This window comes from Erythrolamprus reginae, chromosome 1 (assembly GCF_031021105.1).
Source record: "Erythrolamprus reginae isolate rEryReg1 chromosome 1, rEryReg1.hap1, whole genome shotgun sequence".
Lineage (NCBI taxonomy): Eukaryota > Metazoa > Chordata > Lepidosauria > Squamata > Dipsadidae > Erythrolamprus > Erythrolamprus reginae.
The window spans coordinates 395,347,199-395,366,419 of record NC_091950.1 but is presented as its reverse complement, the minus strand read 5'-3'; the positions used below and the strand labels follow the sequence as shown (position 1 = coordinate 395,366,419).

General features: G+C 44.4%; 1 protein-coding gene across 3 annotated transcripts in view; it reads right to left on the bottom strand.

Moving 5' to 3' along the window:
* KIAA0753 (KIAA0753 ortholog) overlaps positions 1–19,221 on the bottom strand; it is a 36,970-nt gene that overhangs the window by 17,045 nt on the left and 704 nt on the right. For 2 of the 3 annotated variants that reach the window (XM_070735021.1, XM_070735022.1), the window contains exons 2-9: positions 17,389–17,520; positions 15,327–15,903; positions 10,379–10,485; positions 10,156–10,218; positions 8,560–8,778; positions 4,583–4,757; positions 1,599–1,819; positions 1,210–1,379 (exon numbers count right to left, since the gene is read on the bottom strand). In XM_070735021.1, coding sequence (XP_070591122.1) covers positions 1,210–1,379; positions 1,599–1,819; positions 4,583–4,757; positions 8,560–8,778; positions 10,156–10,218; positions 10,379–10,485; positions 15,327–15,903; positions 17,389–17,481 — 1,625 coding nt within the window. In that variant the 5' untranslated portion in view covers positions 17,482–17,520. The remainder of the gene's footprint in view (positions 1–1,209; positions 1,380–1,598; positions 1,820–4,582; positions 4,758–8,559; positions 8,779–10,155; positions 10,219–10,378; positions 10,486–15,326; positions 15,904–17,388; positions 17,521–19,221) is intronic. The other variant, XM_070735023.1, reaches the window with a different exon arrangement.

Below are 19,221 nucleotides of genomic sequence, written 5' to 3'. Positions count from 1 at the left end.
CCCCATGCCTGACAACAGAGGTGGGTTTTAAGGAGCTTACGAAAGGCTAGGAGGGTGGGGGCAACTCTGATATCTGGGAGGAGTTGGTTCCATAGGGTCGGGGCGGCCACAGAGAAGGCTCTTCCCCTGGGTCCCGCCAAACGACATTGTTTAGTTGACGGGACCCGGAGAAGGCCAACTCTGTGGGACCTAACCGGACGCTGGGATTCGTGCGGCAGAAGGCGGTCCTGGAGATATTCTGGTCCGGTGCCATGAAGGGCTTTATAGGTCATAACCAACACTTTGAATTGTGACCGGAAACCGATCGGCAACCAATGCAGACTGCGGAGTGTTGGTGTGACATGGGCATATTTAGGAAAGCCCATGATTGCTCTTGCAGCTGCATTCTGCACGATCTGAAGTTTCCGAACACTTTTCAAAGGTAGCCCCATGTAGAGAGCATTACAGTAGTCGAGCCTCGAGGTGATGAGGGTGTGAGTGACTGTGAGCAGTGACTCCCGGTCCAAGTAGGGCCGCAACTGGTGCACCAGGCGAACCTGGGCAAACGCCCCCCTCGCCACAGCTGAAAGATGTTTCTCTAATGTGAGCTGTGGATCAAGGAGGATGCCCAAGTTGTGGACTCTCTCCGAGGGGATCAGTGATCCCCCCCCCCAGGGTAATGGACGGACAGATGGGATTGTCCTTGGGAGGCAAAACCCACAGCCACTCCGTCTTATCAGGGTTGAATTTGAGTCTGTTGACACCCATCCTAAGATAAAATACAGGAAATAGTATAAGGGCAGACCATGAGGTCTTTTTCTGCCGTCAATCTTCTATGTTTCTATGAACCAGTCTCCAATGAACATGAGGGCCTCCTCACAAGAAGTTGAAAATAGCTATACTATGCAAACCCAACAGGATCTCAAAAGTGGTGACTACGGGGCCATGACTAAGTTTACATTCACAAAGTTCTAGGTTCATTCCTTATTATCACTCGGTGACCATTGGGAACATCTGAAATTCTGCAGAATGAAGATCGTACTGAACCGAATGAATCAGATATCAGATCCATCCAGAAGCTCCGAATGTTTCAATCTCCAGATAAAATCCCAGAAGCTGCACTTGAAGAAGCTTTTATGCCATCTGCCATAAATAAACCACCACAACCGTCATAATCCACTGTGGATGTTTATACCCTTAAAAACTGCCTTCGCAAGAGTGTTAACCTACCGCAGAGCAGCGTGGAGGGGAGACTTCACACTGGGAGGCATCCATGGGGCCCTATTATCTCGGACCGGCGGTTTGGTCTCCTTAAGCCGGAATGCAACGGTCGGGTCTAGAATGCGGGATTGTTTGGCTACAGGCTGCACTGTTTTTGTTTTGGGAGGTCGACTTCTACCCTTTAGAGAAACAAAAACATTAAAATAACATGTATTTTCCAGACACATTTTAGCACTTTTTCCCCTACGCAGCAACAACTATTAAAGCTTTCGTTTCAATCACTGTAATTTTGGAGGAAAAGACATGACATCAGGGGAGAAAGTGTGTCTCGCAGCATCCAAAATTAAAGCTTTGGAGACAAGGTAGAGGAGTAGAAGCTGATGATTATATAGCCGTACCTGAGGTCTGATGGAAAGCGAGCCTCCTCTCTTCTTCAGAGTTCCTGCTTTCAGTTCTGAAGCAGGGCCTGCTTTCAAAGGCCCCGATCTCCTGACGGCCTCACCCTTGCACTGTGCAACTGCCCATCGCTCAATGGGGAGCCGGCCTTCCTGGGCTCTTGCGCTGCAGTGATTGATAGTAGCCTTATATGGTGACAGGTCTGCAGATTCTGGATATTCATCTAAAGTAATTTGTTACGACAATGTTACACTCATGGTGTTATACTGGGCCCTTCACTAATAGCCTCCAGTGAGTTAGGAATGCAAATTCAAACACACACATACACCGTCACAGAAGAAATGAAAGTAATAGTAGAAATGAAATGAAAGTAGTAGTGGCGGGCCCCAGGGGAAGAGCCTTCTCTGTGGCGGCCCCGGCCCTCTAGAATCAACTCCCCTCAGAGATTAGAACGGCCCCCACCCTCCTTGTCGTTCACAAATTACTCAAGACCCACCTTTGTCACCAGGCATGGGGGAATTAGGATATTCCTTCCCCTAGGCCATTACAAGTTATGTATGGTATGTTTGTGTGTATGTTTGGTTTTTATAATAAGGGTTTTTAGTTGTTTTATTAAATTGGATTGTTACATGTTGTTTTTATCATTGTTGTTAGCTGCCCCGAGTCTGTGGAGAGGGGCGGCATACAAATCCAATAAATAATAATAATAATAATAATAAAGTTTATCCAAAACAGTTTTGTGAGCACACACTCTAAAAAAGAGCCAAATTTCTCTCACCCAGATAACAGTGCTGGAATGCGGCAAAAGACAAGACAAACAAGCAATTAAGGCAGCTGTGAATCTTCACAGCCATCCCCTTCAAGAGTTATTTAACTGTGAAGTGTCCAAAAGTCAGTAGAAGTTGTGGAACAATCCAAACAGTAGCAATGGTCTTTCTGCAACGGATAAACGCCCACATGCGCATTCCTCAACGCCCGTAATTTATCCCCAAACACATTAACATAATTGCCTCTGACATAGGTGTTTTCCCTTATCTGCGTAGACGCCTGCGCAGCTGCTCCCTTCTTGTCAGAAGCCTGCGCATATAGGCATCCACAAGCGGATCCTCCTCTGACTCTGACGTCTCACTAATGGGAGCATTAACTGATGGGCTGGCTGTACTCATCTCTCCGACTGATTCCTCTCCCCCACTGTCTGTCCTTGGCTGTAAATCTTCATTATCAGAATCTGCTGGCAATAACACAAGCCTCTTTGAGCGCGAGAATTCCCCTGAAGAAACGTCCAACCACAACAGTCTTCCAAGAAGGGCGGCATACAAATCTAATAAATAATAATTTATTTATTATATGGCCCTGATACTTTACCAAACTAAAAGAATGTTAAGAATAGTTGAATGCTATAGGGCAGTGATGGCAAACCTCTGCCACGCATGTGACAGGTGGCACATGGATCCATTTCTGCTGGCACGCAAGGTGTTACCCTAGCTCAGATCCAACCCGCATGTGTGACCCGGCCAGCTCATTTTTGGCTTGCACAGAGACTCTGGGAGGGCACTTTTGGCTTCCAGAGGCTTCCAGGGGGATGGGAGAAGACGTTTTTGCCTCTGGAATCTGGGGAGGGTGAAAAATGGGCCTACTGAGCCCACCAGAAGTTGGGAAATGGGCCATTTCTGGCCTCCATAGGGATTTTAGTGGGACTGGGGAATCCGTTTTCACTCTCCCCACACATTGAATTATGGAGGTGGACACTCATGCATGCGCGACAGCACAAGCGCATGTGCTTTTGGCACTCGTGGAAAAAAAGGTTTGCCATCACTGCAAACTAGGGCACTTACTATTTAAAATAGGGGACAGTATGCAACAGAGGCATACTAAAAACAGAGATAAACATTTGACTTAATTATAGGAAGATCTAGGGATAGGAAGCAGAGGGAATAATTTTAAGAGGAAGCAGAAGTCTCTTCACATAATAAACATTCAAATAAGCATTTTACCCCTCAGTACCTTCTTCTGAAGTACAGTGATACCTCTACCTAAAAACACCTCTACTTACGGACTTTTCTAGATAAGAACCGGGTGTTCAATATTTTTTTGCCTCTTCTCAAGAACAATTTTCCACTTACAACCCCGAGCCTCCGAAACTGTAACCAGAAAAGGCAGGGAGAAGCCTCTGTGGGGTCTCTCTAGGAATCTCCTGAGAGGAAACAGGGCCAGAAAAGGTGGGGAGAAGCCTCTGTGGGGCCTCTCTAGGAATCTCCTGGGAGGAGACAGGGCCAGAAAAGGTGGGGCCTCTCTAGGAATCTCCTGGGAGGAAACAGGGCCAAAAAAGGTGGGGAGAAGCCTCTGTGGGACCTCTCTAGGAATCTCCTGGGAGGAAACAGGGCCAGAAAAGGTTGGGCCTCTCTAGGAATCTCCTGGGATGAAACAGGGCCAAAAAAGGTGGGGAGAAGCCTCTGTGGGGCCTCTCTAGGAATCTCCTGGGCAGAAACAGGGCCAGAAAAGGTGGGGCCTCTCTAGGAATCTCCTGGGAGGAAACAGGGCCAAAAAAGGTGGGGAGAAGCCTCCATGGGGCCTCTCTAGGAATCTCCTGGAAGGAAACAGGGCCAGAAAATGCAGGGAGAAGCCTCCGTGGGGCCTCTCTAGGAATCTCCTGGAAGGAAACAGGGTCTCCACCCTCCCAGTGGGTTCCCCAATCGCACGCATTATTTGCTTTTACATTGATTCCTATGGGAAAAATTGCTTCTTCTTGCAAACTTTTCTACTTAAGAACCTGGTCACGAAACGAATTAAGTTCATAAGAAGAGGTATTCATTTCTGAACAACCTGAATTCTGACCATCCAATTGAATCAGAATTTGTAATGAGTTCACCCAGAAATCCCCAACTCACCTGGGTCTACGTTTTTTCAGAGGTGGCGGGGGAAATCAAAAACAATGCATAAGAATTACTAATCAGACTTCTTCCAACTCAGCACCGAGAAGACTCACCAGGAAGAAGTTTACGAGCCACTGGAGACTTTTTTCGGTCCAACGCACAAAATTTCTTTTGTTTTTTTGGCAATTCTTTTGGTTTTTGGTTTTTCGGCGCCTCAACTTGAGTGGTAGAGAGCCATTCCTGTCCTTTCTTGGGGGACTCCTTTTTGGACAACACAGAGTTCAAGTCCTGTCATAGCAATTTGCATCAAGTTAAACACATAACAATCTTACACTGGTCACCCGCAATTCAATCCACAGGATGCAAATTTAGATGGATGTTCAATTTACTTAATTGACCAAAAGCAAAGCCACTTCTGAATAAATTAGAAGGAAAAATGCTATCTCGCTAACATACTCACTGTCTGGAACAAGATTTAGGGATAATTTTAAGATAATGTAATTATATTTCTCATCCCATGGGCACAATACATTTTTTTAAAAAAATCAACCGATGATCTGTTGAGTCACCCTTTTAGAGATATTTCTTCACCAGATTCCTCAAAGCCTTTAAAAAATGACAGAACTTGTAATGTCCTGCCTTTACTGGAAAGATGTATCTGCTTTGAAAATGGCCTACATTTATGGCAGAGTCAAACATCAGCACAGGAAACGTTTTCTGACGCTTTATATTATGTCATAAGATGTTTTATGACAATTTTTATCATAACATGGTAACGCGCTTTATAAAATTTGCCAACTTTCCATTCCACAGGAGTCTTGAGCCCCAGATTTTAATTAGCCCATTTGGGATCCTTGGTTTAAATATTTATTAATTTATTTGTTTATTTATTGGATTTGTATGCCGCCCCTCTCCGGAGACTCGGAGCGGCTAACAGCAACAATAAAACAGTGTAAAATAGTAATCTAATACTAAAAACGATTAAAAAACCCATTAATATAAAAACCAAACATACATACAGACATACCATGCATAGAATTGTAAAGGCCTAGAGCAGGGGTCCCCAAACTTTTTACACAGGGGGCCAGTTCACTGTCCCTCAGACAGTTGGAGGGCCGGACTATAAAAAAAACCCTATGAATAAATCCCTATGCACACTGCACATACCTTATTTAAAGTAAAAAAACAAAATGGGAACAAATACAATATTTAAAATAAAGAAGTAATAAGCAATTAAGTAATTAATTAATAATTAAGTAATAAAGTAATTTATACTTCTTTATTAACAATTAAATTTAAACTTAAATCAACAAACTCCATTTCTCCTTCTTTCCTTCCCTCCCTCCTTCCTCTCCACTTCTCTCTTTCCTCTTCCTCTTCTCTCATTTGTTTCATTTTCCTCTCCCTTGTTCTTTCCCTCCATCATTTTCTCATTTTTCTCTTTCTCTCTCTCTCTCTTTCCATCTCTCCCTCTTCATTTCTCTCTCCCTCTTCATTTCTCTCTCCCTCTTTCTCTTTCTTTCTCTTCTCTTTCTCTCACTCACTCACTCTCTTTCTAACTCTCCCTCTTTGTATCTCTCACACTTTCTCTCCTTCCCCCCCTCTCTATTTCTCCCTTTCTCTCTCTCTCTTTCTATCTCTCCTCTTCATTTCTCTCTCCCTCTCTATTTCTCACTCTTATTATATCGATCGGTAAAATCTCCTGTGCTGCTGCGGACCGGTTAAAAGACCTCAGCGGGCCGCATCCGGCCCGCGGGCCATAGTTTGGGGACCGCTGGCCTAGAGGGAAAGAGGATCTCAGTTCCCCCATGCCTGACGGCAGAGGTGGGTTTTAAGTAGCTTACGAAAGGCAAGGAGGGTGGGGGCAATTCTAATTTCTGGGGGGAGTTGGTTCCATTGGGACGGGGCCGCCACAGAGAAGGCTCTTCCCCTGGGTCCTGGCAAGCGACATTGTTTAGTTGACAGGACCCGGAGAAGATCCACTCTGTGGGACCTAACTGGTCGCTGGGATTCGTGCAGCAGAAGGCGGTCCCTGAGATAATCTGGTCCAGTGCCATGAAGGGCTTTATAGGTCATAACCAACACTTTGAATTGTGATCGGAAACTGATCGGCAACCAATGCAGACTGCGGAGTGCTGGTGTAATATGGGCATATTTGGGAAAGCCCATGATTGCTCTCGCAGCTGCATTCTGCACGATCTGAAGTTTCCAAACATTTTTCAAAGGTAGCCCCATGTAGAGAGCGTTACAGTAGTTGAGCCTCGAGGTGATGAGGGCATGAGTGACTGTGAGCAGTGACTCCCGGTCCAATAGGGTTGCAACTGGTGCACAAGGTGAACCTGGGCGAACGCCCCCCCTCGCCACAGTTGAAAAATGTTTCTCTAATGTGAGCTGTGGATCGAGGAGGACGCCCAAATATGGTTGCCCATGATGCACCATTTCACCCTGTTAAAAGTTACTAAGCCAGTGGTTCCCAACCTTTTTTTGGCCATGCTCCACCCAAGCATCTCTAAAATCCTGATGCCACCCCCCACCCACCCCTGGACATATAATTCTAACTATTCAAAAAGTGAACTCTACACATGCAAAGGAAGCCTAAAAGACCATTAACTTGGTTTAACAAGGTTCCAATTGCCCCCATTAAAAATCAAATTGCCCCCTGTTGGGTGTGAGCCCCACATTGGGAACCAGGGTATTAAGCGCTTTAATAGTATATAGATAATATATTCTCAATTATATATTCAAATCCCTGCGGTGGTTAGGTCCCACAGAGTCGGCCTTCTCCAGGTCCCATCAACCAGACAATGTCGTTTGGTGGGGCCTAGGGGAAGAGCCTTCTCAGTGGGGGCCCCAGCCCTCTGGAATTAGCTCCCCCTAGAGATTCGTACTGCCCCCACCTTCCTCGCCTTCTGCAAGAGTCTTAAGACTCATCTATGTCACCAAGTTTGGGGCAATTAGATCTTGCCCCTCTGACCAATAAACGTTATATATGGCGTGATTGGACTGTTTGACTGAGTGTTATATAGGATTTTTAGTTGTATTTTTTTAATATATTAGATTTCTTCTATATGCTGTGTTTTTATACTTATTCTGTGAGCCGCCCCAAGTTTTCGGAGAGGGGCGGCATACAAAGCTAATAAATTGAATTGAACTGAATTGAATATGAAACTCAAGAGCAATGTGTAATTTCCTTAGAGGCCAAATGCCAACACATGCCATTATTCAACACTTATTTCAAAGGGTCCTGCCTTCTCTGGATGATGAAAATCTGATCCTCCCCACGAAGAGTTATGTGCACCAGTTGCGGCCCTATTTGGACCGGGAGTCACTGCTTACAGTCACTCATGCCCTCATCACCTCAAAGTTCGACTACTGTAACGCTCTCTACATGGGGCTACCTTTGAAAAGTGTTCGGAAACTTCAGATCGTGCAGAATGCGGCTGCGAGAGCAATCATGGGCTTGCCCAGATATGCCCATGTTACAACAACATTCCGCAGACTGCATTGCCTGCCAATCAGTTTCCGGTCACAATTCGAAGTGTTGGTTATGACTTATAAAGCCCTACATGGCATCGGACCAGAATACCTCCGAGACCACCTCCTGCCACACGAATCCCAGCGGCCGATTAGGTCCCACAGAGTTCGCCTTCTCCGGATTCCGTCGACAAAACAATGTCGTCTGGCAGGACCTAGGGGAAGAGCCTTCTCTGTGGCGGCCCCGGCCTTCTGGAATCAACTCCCTCCGGAGATTAGGACTGCCCCCACCCTCCTTGCCTTCCGTAAACTCCTGAAAACCCACCTATGTCGCCAGGCATGGGGAAATTGATTCCCCTGACTGTCCTGCTTTATGTATGGTTATGATTGTATGACTGTTTTTAAATAAGGGTTTTTATAACTGTTTGCTTTTAACAATTAGATTTGTACACTGTATTGTTGTTGGAAGCTGCTTCGAGTCTTTGGAGAGGGGCGGCATACAAATGGAATTAATAATAATAATAATAATAATAATAATAATAATAATAATAATAATAATAATAATATTACACTGTCCTGGATGCCAAGCAAAGGAAAAAACGCATTCTCTCCTGACCTCAATTTGCAGCAGCAGATCTATGATGATTTCAGGAATGGATGAGTCCATCTCGAGGCGAGCCGAACAGAGAGAGAGCTGCCTGATGAGATTGCTCAGCTCTTTACAATGCGCAGAGGCAGACTGCTGCTCCGAATGGTCATCAAAATGAGTGACAAACATCTGCAGAGCTCGTATGGCACCTCTGTGAGCTGCTGCCAGCTTGGCCATAGCTCGTGACTGCATCACAAAGGAAAAAGAATTCTGGCTTGTATCAAGTACCATATTTTTCAGACTATAAGATGTGGCAGAGTATAAGGCACACCAAGATTTTGAAGAGGTAGACAAGAAAAAAAGGTTTTGCCCTCTCTGGTCCCCAGGAGCACTCTGCAGGCCTCCCAAACCCTCTGACATCCCGTTTTTGTGAAAACCAGGATACAAAGAGGGTTTGGGAGGCCTGCAGAGTGCTTCAGGGGACCAGAGAGGGCAAACACATGACAGAATGGGGTTTGGGAGGCCAAAAACGGGCCAAAAAAAAGGAGTCCGCAGGGGGGTTTGGGAGGCCTGCAGAGTACTCCTGGGGGCCAGGGAGAGCAAAAATGTGAAGGGTGGAAGGTTTGGAAGGCCGTAAACGGGCTCATTTTTTGCATGTTTTGTCACGTGTCGTGTTTTTGCCCTCCCCAGTCCTGAGAAGCCCTCTGCAGGCCTCCTTTGCGCACCCTGTTTTTGGAAACAATGAGCCTGTTTTTGGTGAAAATGGAATGCATGGGGCAGGGGTTCGGCAGGCCAAAAATGGCTGAATTCGATGTATGAGATGCGCCAACATTTCAATACAATTTGAGAGGGGGGAGAAGTGCATCTAATACTCCAAATAGTATGGTAGTCTCTTGTCAAGACACCCAGAGCATATCCGCACGATCTTTAAACACTAGTTCCTTGGCAGGTTGGCCGGATCTGCGGAATCCATTTCCACAAACTCCCCAGCCAGAACGGGTGCTGGAGAAAATTCTGGAAGTTGAAGCCCATACAACCAAGACATCAAGATTGGAGGAGGCATTTCTAGTCTGTATCAGAAGAAGTGTATCGGTGGTTACAGATGTCCATGCACCGCCTCTATGTTGGTTGAGGCAGGCAGGATTCCCTTGAGTACCACTTGTTGGGGGTCTTGCCTTCTCTTTCTGCTCAAGATCCCCAAGGACAATTGCTGGGCCACTGTGTGACACAGAATGCTGGACTCGATGGGCTTTGGCCTGATTCAGCATGGCTCTTCTTATGTTCTTATGGAACAACTGTAGTGGAATACCATAAAATTGGACTGCTGACAATACGCAAAGTAGAAACAAACCTCAGGTCTGACTGAAAGATCACACAGCTCAGTGAAAAGCACACTGAACACAAAGTTTAAAAAGTCACCTTCTACCCTCATGCTTCCAACTATTGTCCGAAAGGACCTTTCAGGGAGACTCTAACTGCAGCAACTTTTAAGATGTGTGAACTTCAACTCCCAGAATTCCCCAGCCACATTGATGTTGAGAAACCCTGCCCCAAAGGCTCCGACTGAGCTTTCCCCCCATCACTCAGTTTCCCCTTCAAGCTTGTAAAACAATTCCAACTCACCTTCTTCGTATGTTTAATTTTAAGGGGACTCAGCTTCTCCAGATCTTCTTGGATTTGTTTTACCTGTGTGATAATGTGACAAATAAATTAACAACAGAATACAGTTTGGAAAACTTTCTGTGTAATAATTTGGACCCAAACTATCTGGGTCAGACTGCCTTGTTTGGATTCCCCCAGTTTGGGTCTGAAATATCTTCCCAAAATTTCCAGCGATTGTTCAGACCTGTTGCTGGAGCACATAGAGCACTCGGGCAGAGCGCACAGCTTGTTCCTGCCTCCGAACATGGACCCGGCGTTCTTCCTCAGGATCCAGACATATTTCACTTCTCTCTGGGGAAAAAAAAGTTTAGGGAAACAGTTGATTATGCTGAATTAAGAGCAGATGGTTTAGTGTAGAAAGCATGAAATGCATAGCACAATTACAATGACACAATTACCGGACTTAGTAGTGTCATCCCCTAACCTCCAACATTTTACCCACAGCTGATCTCTCCAGATCCCTAAGAGGTCAGTAAAGGGTGTGCATAAGTGCACTAGCGTGCCTCCCGTCCCCTGTCCTATTGTCTCTCCTGTATCTCATATATCATATCTACTATTCTTCTATTCTATTCTTCTTATACTACTCTCATAATATCTTTCTATTCTCTAATTGATATATTCTATTCCTAAATTTTCACTTCTATTCTTTCTCTAATGTATTTTACTCGAGTATAACCTCTATAACCTTTATTGTGTATTATTGTGCATTGGACAAAATAAACAAAAATAAATAAATAAATAAATGAGAAGAGGCAATGAAGAAAAATGTCCGTAGCACTCAAAAGCCATCAATAAAGTGTTCCAAAAACTGTATTAAATGCCCTATATCCCATAATAGCAGCTTAGATGCAGACTGCACAAGAGAAGTCAGCAATATTCAGGCGGTTCTTCGCTTACTGTCTCAAGGGTAAACTTTTAAAACTGATTTTCAAGAGTTCTGCTCTTTAATTCTTGCAATTCAAATAATCAGCTCACGAGCAGCCTCCAAACAAGTGAGCTTAAACGCAAATTATGTCACATGAGATCATTAGTCCAAAAGAACAGCACTGAAGCCTTTTCATACATTGATACAAAAATGAAGAAACTAAGTATCATAGTATGGTAATAAGCATGTACTGTAGTTATTAAATTAAAAAGATATACTGTGTAAGGCAGTTTCAGTCTGGCCACAAATCAGTATATTTGATTTGTTACTGTGTTGATACTTTCCCCCCCAAGAATATCAGAAAATGAATAAGAAGACTGTATGTAACACATGGGCTACAATTTTAAGACTCCTAATCAGTTTGTGGGAGAATCTGGCTGCAAAGTACATATACAGTGATATCTTGTCTTACGAACTTAATTAGTTCCGGGAGGAGGGTCATAAGGTGAAAAGTTCGTAAGACAAAACAATGTTTCCCATAGGAATCAATGGAAAACTGATTAATGCGTGCAAGCCCAAAATTTACCCCTTTTTCAAGCCAAAGCGCCCGTTTTTGCGCTGGTGGGATTGCAAAAATGGGCGCTCCACTGGGCGCCGCCGTCTGGCTGTTACCTTCCAAAACAGCCGGAGGCTTCTCGGCATTCTCCTGAACGCCAAATCTGAAAAGTTCGGCAAACGTTTGGGTTCAGGAGAACGCCGAGAAGCCCTGCCGCCCGGCTGTCACCTTCCCAGAAGAGCTGTGGAGCTGTCGGCCGGTCGGGAGGCGCAAACGGAGGTGGGGAATCCCAATAGGGAATTCCAGGGGTGGAGCTTTGACGTCACAGAGACGTCCTTCCTGGAGTCCCCATTTCGGCTGGCCAGGAAGGACGTTTCCCACCTCCGTTTACACCTCCCGACCGGCCAACAGCTCCACGGCTCTTCTGAGAAGGTGACAGCCAGGCGGCAGCACTTCTCGGCGTTCTCCCAAACCTGAACCCAAACCTGAAGTTTTGCCGAACTTTTCAGGTTCGGTGTTTGGGAGAACACCAAGAAGTGCCTGGCTGTTTCAGAAAGTGACAGCCGGGCGGCGGCGGCCAACAGAGCGCCCGTTTTTCCGATCCTGGGATTCCCCTCTGGGGATTTCCCTACAGCATTGCAAAAACACGGAAGTCAGGAGGTGGGATTTCCCATGGAGGGGAGTCTCAGGGGTATCCCAGGATCGCAAAAACAGGGGCTTTGCTTGCAACGGAAGTCCGGAGGTGGGGCATCCCAATGGCGGTGGTGGATTCGTAAGGTGAAAAAAATTCGTAAGAAGAGGCAAAAAATTTCCGAACCCCGGGCTCGTATCTCGAAAGGTTCGTATGACGAGGGGTTCATATCACCAGGTACCACTGTACTCTGGTCAGTAACATTGGCAAAAATAGTCTCTGGTCAAACACTACTATTACGAACATTTTTTTATATTAAACTGGGAGATGGCTATCAGGATAAATGGGTCGGATAGTAGGCACAGAGCCTCGTGCTTACTCAAGTCTTACTTATAAGCCTCAGTTAGTCTTGAGAACTTACATAACTAAGTCCTGAAAGTCAGGAACAACAATTATAAAGACTCATCTTTTGCTAGCCTTGTGGTGCAATCAAAATAATTTTGAACTAAATACAGTGTTCCCTCGATTTTCGCGGGGGATGCGTTCCGAGACCGCCCGCGAAAGTCGAATTTCCACGAAGTAGAGATGCGGAAGTAAATACAGTGATCCCCCGTTTATTGCGTCCCCAACCATTGCGAACAGGGTACTTCGCTATTTTTCAACCCGGAAGTCAAAAATACCATCTACGCATGCGTGCCGGGCACGCATGCGTAGATGGCAGCGGCTTCCCTGGGTCTTCCCCCTCTTGCTGGCGTCAGCGAGGAGTTTCCCCACCGCCCACGCAAACTCCTCGCTGCCGCCCGCCCTTCGCCCGCCCACGCCGTTCATTCTCGCCGCTTTTGAGCTAAATCCGGGAGCGAATTCGCTCCCGGATTTAGCTCAAAACCGCCGATAGCAAGCGGCAAGGAACAGCTTGTCTCGGCGCTTTCGAGCTGTCAGCTCGAAAGCGCCGAGACAAGCCGTTCCTTGCCGCTTGCTATCGGCGGTTTTGAGCTCAAAACCGCCGGTTTTCAGCTCAAAACCGCCGATAGCAAGCGGCAAGGAACGGCTTGTCTCGGCGCTTTCGAGCTGACAGCTCGAAAGCGCCGAGACAAGGCGTTCCTTGCCGCTTGGTATCGCCGGTTTTCAGCTCAAAACCGCCGGTTTTCAGCTCAAAACCGCCGATAGCAAGCGGCAAGGAACGGCTTGTCTCGGCGCTTTCGAGCTGACAGCTCGAAAGCGCCGAGACAAGGCGTTCCTTGCCGCTTGCTATCGGCGGTTTTGAGCTGAGTCCGGAAGCGAATTCGCTTCCGGACTCAGCTCAAAACCGGCGATACCAAGCGCCCCCCGGACCCCCAACCCGGGTTTGGGGGGCTGCTAGGAAGCCCTCCATGCCGGCGGCAAACAGCCGCCCCGCCCCCAATCTTCGGCTCCTCGCTAGCGCTGTGGGAGTAAAAACACCGTCTGCACATGCGCAGACGGTGTTTTTACTTCCGCATCGCTACTTCGCGAAAACCCGCTCGTTGCGGGGGCTCCTGGAACGTAACCCTCGCAACGAGCGGGGGATCACTGTACACTATTTTTGGCTATGAACAATATCACAAGCCTTCCCTTAACACTTTAAACCCCTAAATTACAATTTCCCATTCCCTTAGCAACCATTTAGATAATTACCATATTTATTTATTAAAGTTTATTAAAAAATATTTATTAAAGACGGACGAAAGTTTGGTGATGATGTATGACGTCATCGGGCGGGAAAAACTGTGGTATAGAAAGAAAACCCTGCGAAGTATTTTTGAATTAATATTTTTTGAAAAACCGTGGTATAGACTTTTCGCAAATGTCGGACCCGCCAAAGTCAAGGGAACACTGTATACTCAAAATTGTAGCAATAGTGGTGGGTTTTACGGACCCCTCACATCCTGGACATAAATAATTTCATCTTCTACCTTCAAAAAGCTGCTATAGGACCCTGTACACCAAAACAATAGGACACAAGGACAGTTTTTTCCCGAATGCCATCACTCTGCTTAACAACTAATTGCCTGTATTACTGTATTACTATTCTTCTTCTCTTCCCTATTAGTATCTATCTCTTCCCATTTATTACTATAACCATGTTGCTTGTATCTTTCAATTTATATTGTTTCCTAATACGATTTGATAGCTTATTAGTAACCTTGACTATCACTAAGTGTATCTTTTTATTCTTGATGAATGTATTTTATTCTCCTTATGTACACTGAGAGCATAGGTGTGAGACAAATTCCTTGTGTGTCCAATCACACTTGGCCAATAAAGATTTTTATTCTATTCTGTTCTCTTCTATTTGCTTGTCACAATTTTCTTTCCCTGTAAATCACTTATCAGGACTTGCTACAAAAATATTGGCTGCATTGAATTCAAAGCCTCCATTCAGTGGGAAACAGATGAAATCCATGAAGATTCTTCTGTGTTGGTAATGACATTTAAAGCCCTACATGGCATTGGACCAGAATACCTCCGGAACCACCTTCTACCGCACGAATCCCAGCGGCTGATAAGGTTCCACAAAGTTGGCCTTCTCCGGGTCCAGTCAACCAAACAATGTAGTTTGGTGGGCCCCAGGGGAAGAGTCTTCTCTGTGGCGGCCCCAGCCCTCTGGAACCAACTCCCCCCGGAGATTAGAACGGCCCCCATCCTCCTTGTCTTTCGCAAGTTACTCAAGACCCACCTGTATTGCCAGGCATGGGGGAACTAAGACATCTCCCCCAGGCTTTTTATATGTCATGTTTGATATGTATGTGCTGTATGGTTTTTAATTGTTGGGGTTTATATATATATTTTTATTATTAAATTTGTCCCATTGTTACACTGTTTCTTATTACTTTTGTGAGCCGCCCCGAGTCTTCGGAGAGGGGCGGCATACAAATCTAATTAATAATAATAATAATAATAATAATAATAATTATTATTATTATTATTATTATTATTATTATTATTATTATTATTACTACCAGTCACAGACTTATTATCTATCTTGTTAGGCCAAGAGAGCGACCTGTATCTCTTCTATTTTCTTACATTACATCTTCATTTAAGTCAGATTTCCCCCTTACCTTTTGTTGCTAGGAATTCAATTTTCTGAATGTAAGTCTGAAGCTCTTTTTGTAGCCTTCTGATTTCTATGGCACATTTGTCTTCCTCCTTTTTGGGCCCAGGTCCTGGATCATGTGTTGGTGGGGAATCAGACAAAGGGGGTTCTGACTTGACATGACTTGGGTCACAAAGGAGGACTTTTGCTCCAGTGTGGTTCCTCTCCATCTTTGAAAGGTTACTGTGCTGGTGTTCGTATTTCGAGTGGGGCCTAGGTGCTTTCAACACTGCAGCATTCCCCGATTCCTTTCCCCAATGAAATCCAGCGGGGCCCTTGTTCATCTTGGTGAGATGCTGCTTCACTTGTTCTTGCAGGTGCTTTCTTTTCACATCCCTTCTGGCCATCTGAACAGCCAGGTTGAGCTTCTCTTGAGAGACAACCGAGAATTCAACGGAGCTCCTCAGATCAGGTCCATCACCAGCACCTTGATTCTGTTGAGTTGCTGGCTGTTTCAACTTCTCTATGACAATTGGACAGGGATTGGTGTAGTGGACTGAGAGGTTTTCAGGCAATGCAGGAACATTCCGGCTAAACTGCAACTGTTCCAAACATTTAAAAGAGACAGTGTGGTGCAAGATGAGTATTGGATGAAAATCACCCAAATGCAAATCCTTGTTTAACCACACACATAAAAAAACCATTGGACAACTGAACCCATCACTCCCTAGAAGTTCAAGTGACTTGAAAGAGTTGTGGTGAGGATTAATGCAGTGTTTCCCAACCTTGGCAACTTGAAGACATTTGGACTTCAACTCCCAGAATTCCCCAGCCAGTGAATGCGAAACACTGGATTAATGTAAGCCACCCCTGTCCTGGGAGAGGGGTGGCATATCTATCTATCTATCTATCTATCTATCTATCTATCTATCTATCTATCTATCTATCTATCTATCTATCTATCTATCAATCAATCAATCTATCTAGGCAGCGGAGACCACTATATATTCTAGTATATAGGTTTGCTCAGGTTTCTATGCACAAGCATAGAATAAGCAGCTTACAAGGATCTTAAATTATTTCCCAAACCAGTTGACTAAAAAGTAGACTACTTAATTAAAAAAACAATGCACCTTATACTAACATCATTATCTGTTAGCTTCTCCACACAGAGAACAGTTAACAGTATATAGCCCAAAATATACCTGAAACTAACTTTAGAGAAGCAATAATAATTGCTCTGCAAACTGAAGGAAAGAAGTCAGGTGTGGAGCTTAGATTTCCATAATTCCTCTCATATTCCTCTGAGAAATCCCCAACATAATAATAATAATAATAATAATAATAATAATAATAATAATAATTATTATTATTATTATTATTATTATTAATTAGATTTGTATGCCGCCCCTCTCCGAAGACTCAGGGCGGCTCACAACAACAACAAATACAGTAATGATGATACAAATCCAATTAATAAAAAGTAGAATTAAAACCCCTTAATATTAAAAACAATCAATATGACACAGTCATAACATTCTCAAGTGCTATAGTCAGAAGAGAGGGAGGAATTAATCCCCCCATGCCTGGTGACATAGGTGAGTCTTTAACATCTTTCAGAAGATGGGGAGGGTGAGGGCAATTCAAATCTCTGGGGGGAGTTGATTCCAGATGGCTGGGACCGCCACAAAGAAGGCTCTTCCCCTGGGTCCCGCCAGCTGACATTGTTTAAATGACGGGACCCGGAGAAGGCCAACTCTGTGGGACCCAATCGGCCGCTGGGATTCGTAAATAGGTCTTATACCTCAATTCATACATGGAAAAATGTTTGTATGAATGCAAGAGGTTGTATGCAACTTATTTAAAGGCAGAAAACATAAAAACAAATTCAGGCAGGATTTTACTTACCAGGTTTATGATAATTAATATTAAAAGGACAAATCCCATGCAATATGTTGCTAAGAATCAGCACCCTCACATTTTAAAAACATGACAACTGGCAATGCTAGAATACATATTGGCAATGTTATTATATGTTAGCATTTCATCACGTAAAATCCACAGAAGATGCTGATGCTGCGTATTACCTGTATCTGCGGGGATTTTGTATCACTTTTGGCCATTTGTGGATGGGATGCCAAAGGAATAGTGGTTGTAGTTGCTTTTCGCAGCTCCATCATAATTTTCAGAAGCTCAAGCTCCTGATGTTTATGAAGTTGCTGAAAGTCACCAAATATTAAATTGCCATTAACATAAATACATTCTGTTTCCTTAGCTGAAAGGTAATTAGACATAAGAATTTTGATTTTCTGAGCATGCTTAGAATTGCAATTCTCTCATCAGCCCTTACAATGCTTAGAATACAAATGTTAAGATTACCTTTTTAAAAAGTTATGGAATTATTTCGTTTGTTTTTATCTATTTTTTTCAACTGGTTTTGTAGAATATTTTAATTACTGGTTTTATTGCCTGAGAGAGGAGCAGCCATACAAATTTGATAAACAAACTCTTACAACAGGTGAGCCTTTAAGCTCTCTCTTAAAAAGCAGGACAAAAAAGTTTTTCAGTCATCCAGGGCACGGTTGTCCCAAGTTGCTTCGCAATTGGACTTTCTGGTTTTTCATCTGTCACTGCACCTCTATAACTGTCTGGTTTGGTTCTGCAACCCAACAAGACACAGACTTCAGAGGATAATCAGAACTGAAGAAAAAACAGTTACTGCCAACCTGCCTTCTAGTGAGGACCTGTATACCGTAGGAGTCAAAAAGAGGGCCATGAAAATATTTACAGAGACCTCACATCCTGGACACAAACTGCTTCAACTCCTACCCTCAAAACGATGCCATAGAGCAGTGTTTCCCAACCTTGGCAACTTGAAGATATCTGGACTTCAACTCCCAGAATTCCCAGCCAACAAATGCTGGCTGGGGAATTCTGGGAGTTGAAGTCCAGATATCTTCAAGTTGCCAAGGTTGGGAAACACTGCCATAGAGCACCGCACACCAAGACCACTAGACACAAGAACAGTGTCCCCCCTCAATGCCATCACTCTGCTAAGCAAATAATTCCCTCAACACTGCCAAACTATTCACTAAGCCTACACTACTATTAGTATTACTCTTCTCAACATTCCTATCACCCATCTCCTCCCACTTACAACTGTAGGATTGTAACTTGTTGCTTGTATCTTGATGACTTATATTAATATTATTGTACTGAATATTATTTTACTGAAATAGAAGTAGATCCTTGGAAAACACTTCCAGCAGACGTGGTTGGTAAATCCACAGTAACTGAAATTAAATATGCCTGGGATAAACATATATCTATCCTAAGATAAAATACAAAAAATAGTATAAGGGCAGACTAGATAGATCATGTGGTCTTTTTCTGCCGTCAGTCTTCTATGTTTCTATGTTTCTAATATTAAGAACATAAGACCATAAGAAGAGCCATGCTGAATCAGGCAAAAGCCCATCGAGTCCAGCATTCTGGGTGGCCCACCAATTGTCCATGGGGATCTTCAGCAGAAAGAGGAGGCAAGACCCTCCCTTTCTCCTGACCCCCAACAAATGGTACCCAGGGGACTCCTGCCTGCCTCAACCAAACATAGAGGCGGCACATGGACATCCATTTCAATAACCACCGATACACTTGGCATCCATGAATCTGTCTGATCCTGCCTTGAAGCTATCCAGGCTGACAGCTGTCACAACCTCTTCTGGAAGTTAATTCCATAAACCAACGACCCTCTGGGTGAAGAAATATTTCCCTTGATTTGTCCTCACTTTCTTACCTATGAGATTTAGGGAGTGCCCCCTTGTCCTAATATTGTGTGATAGAGAAAAGATTTTTTCTCTATCCACCTTTTCTATTGCATGCATGATTTTATACACTTCGACCAAGTCACACCATCTTTC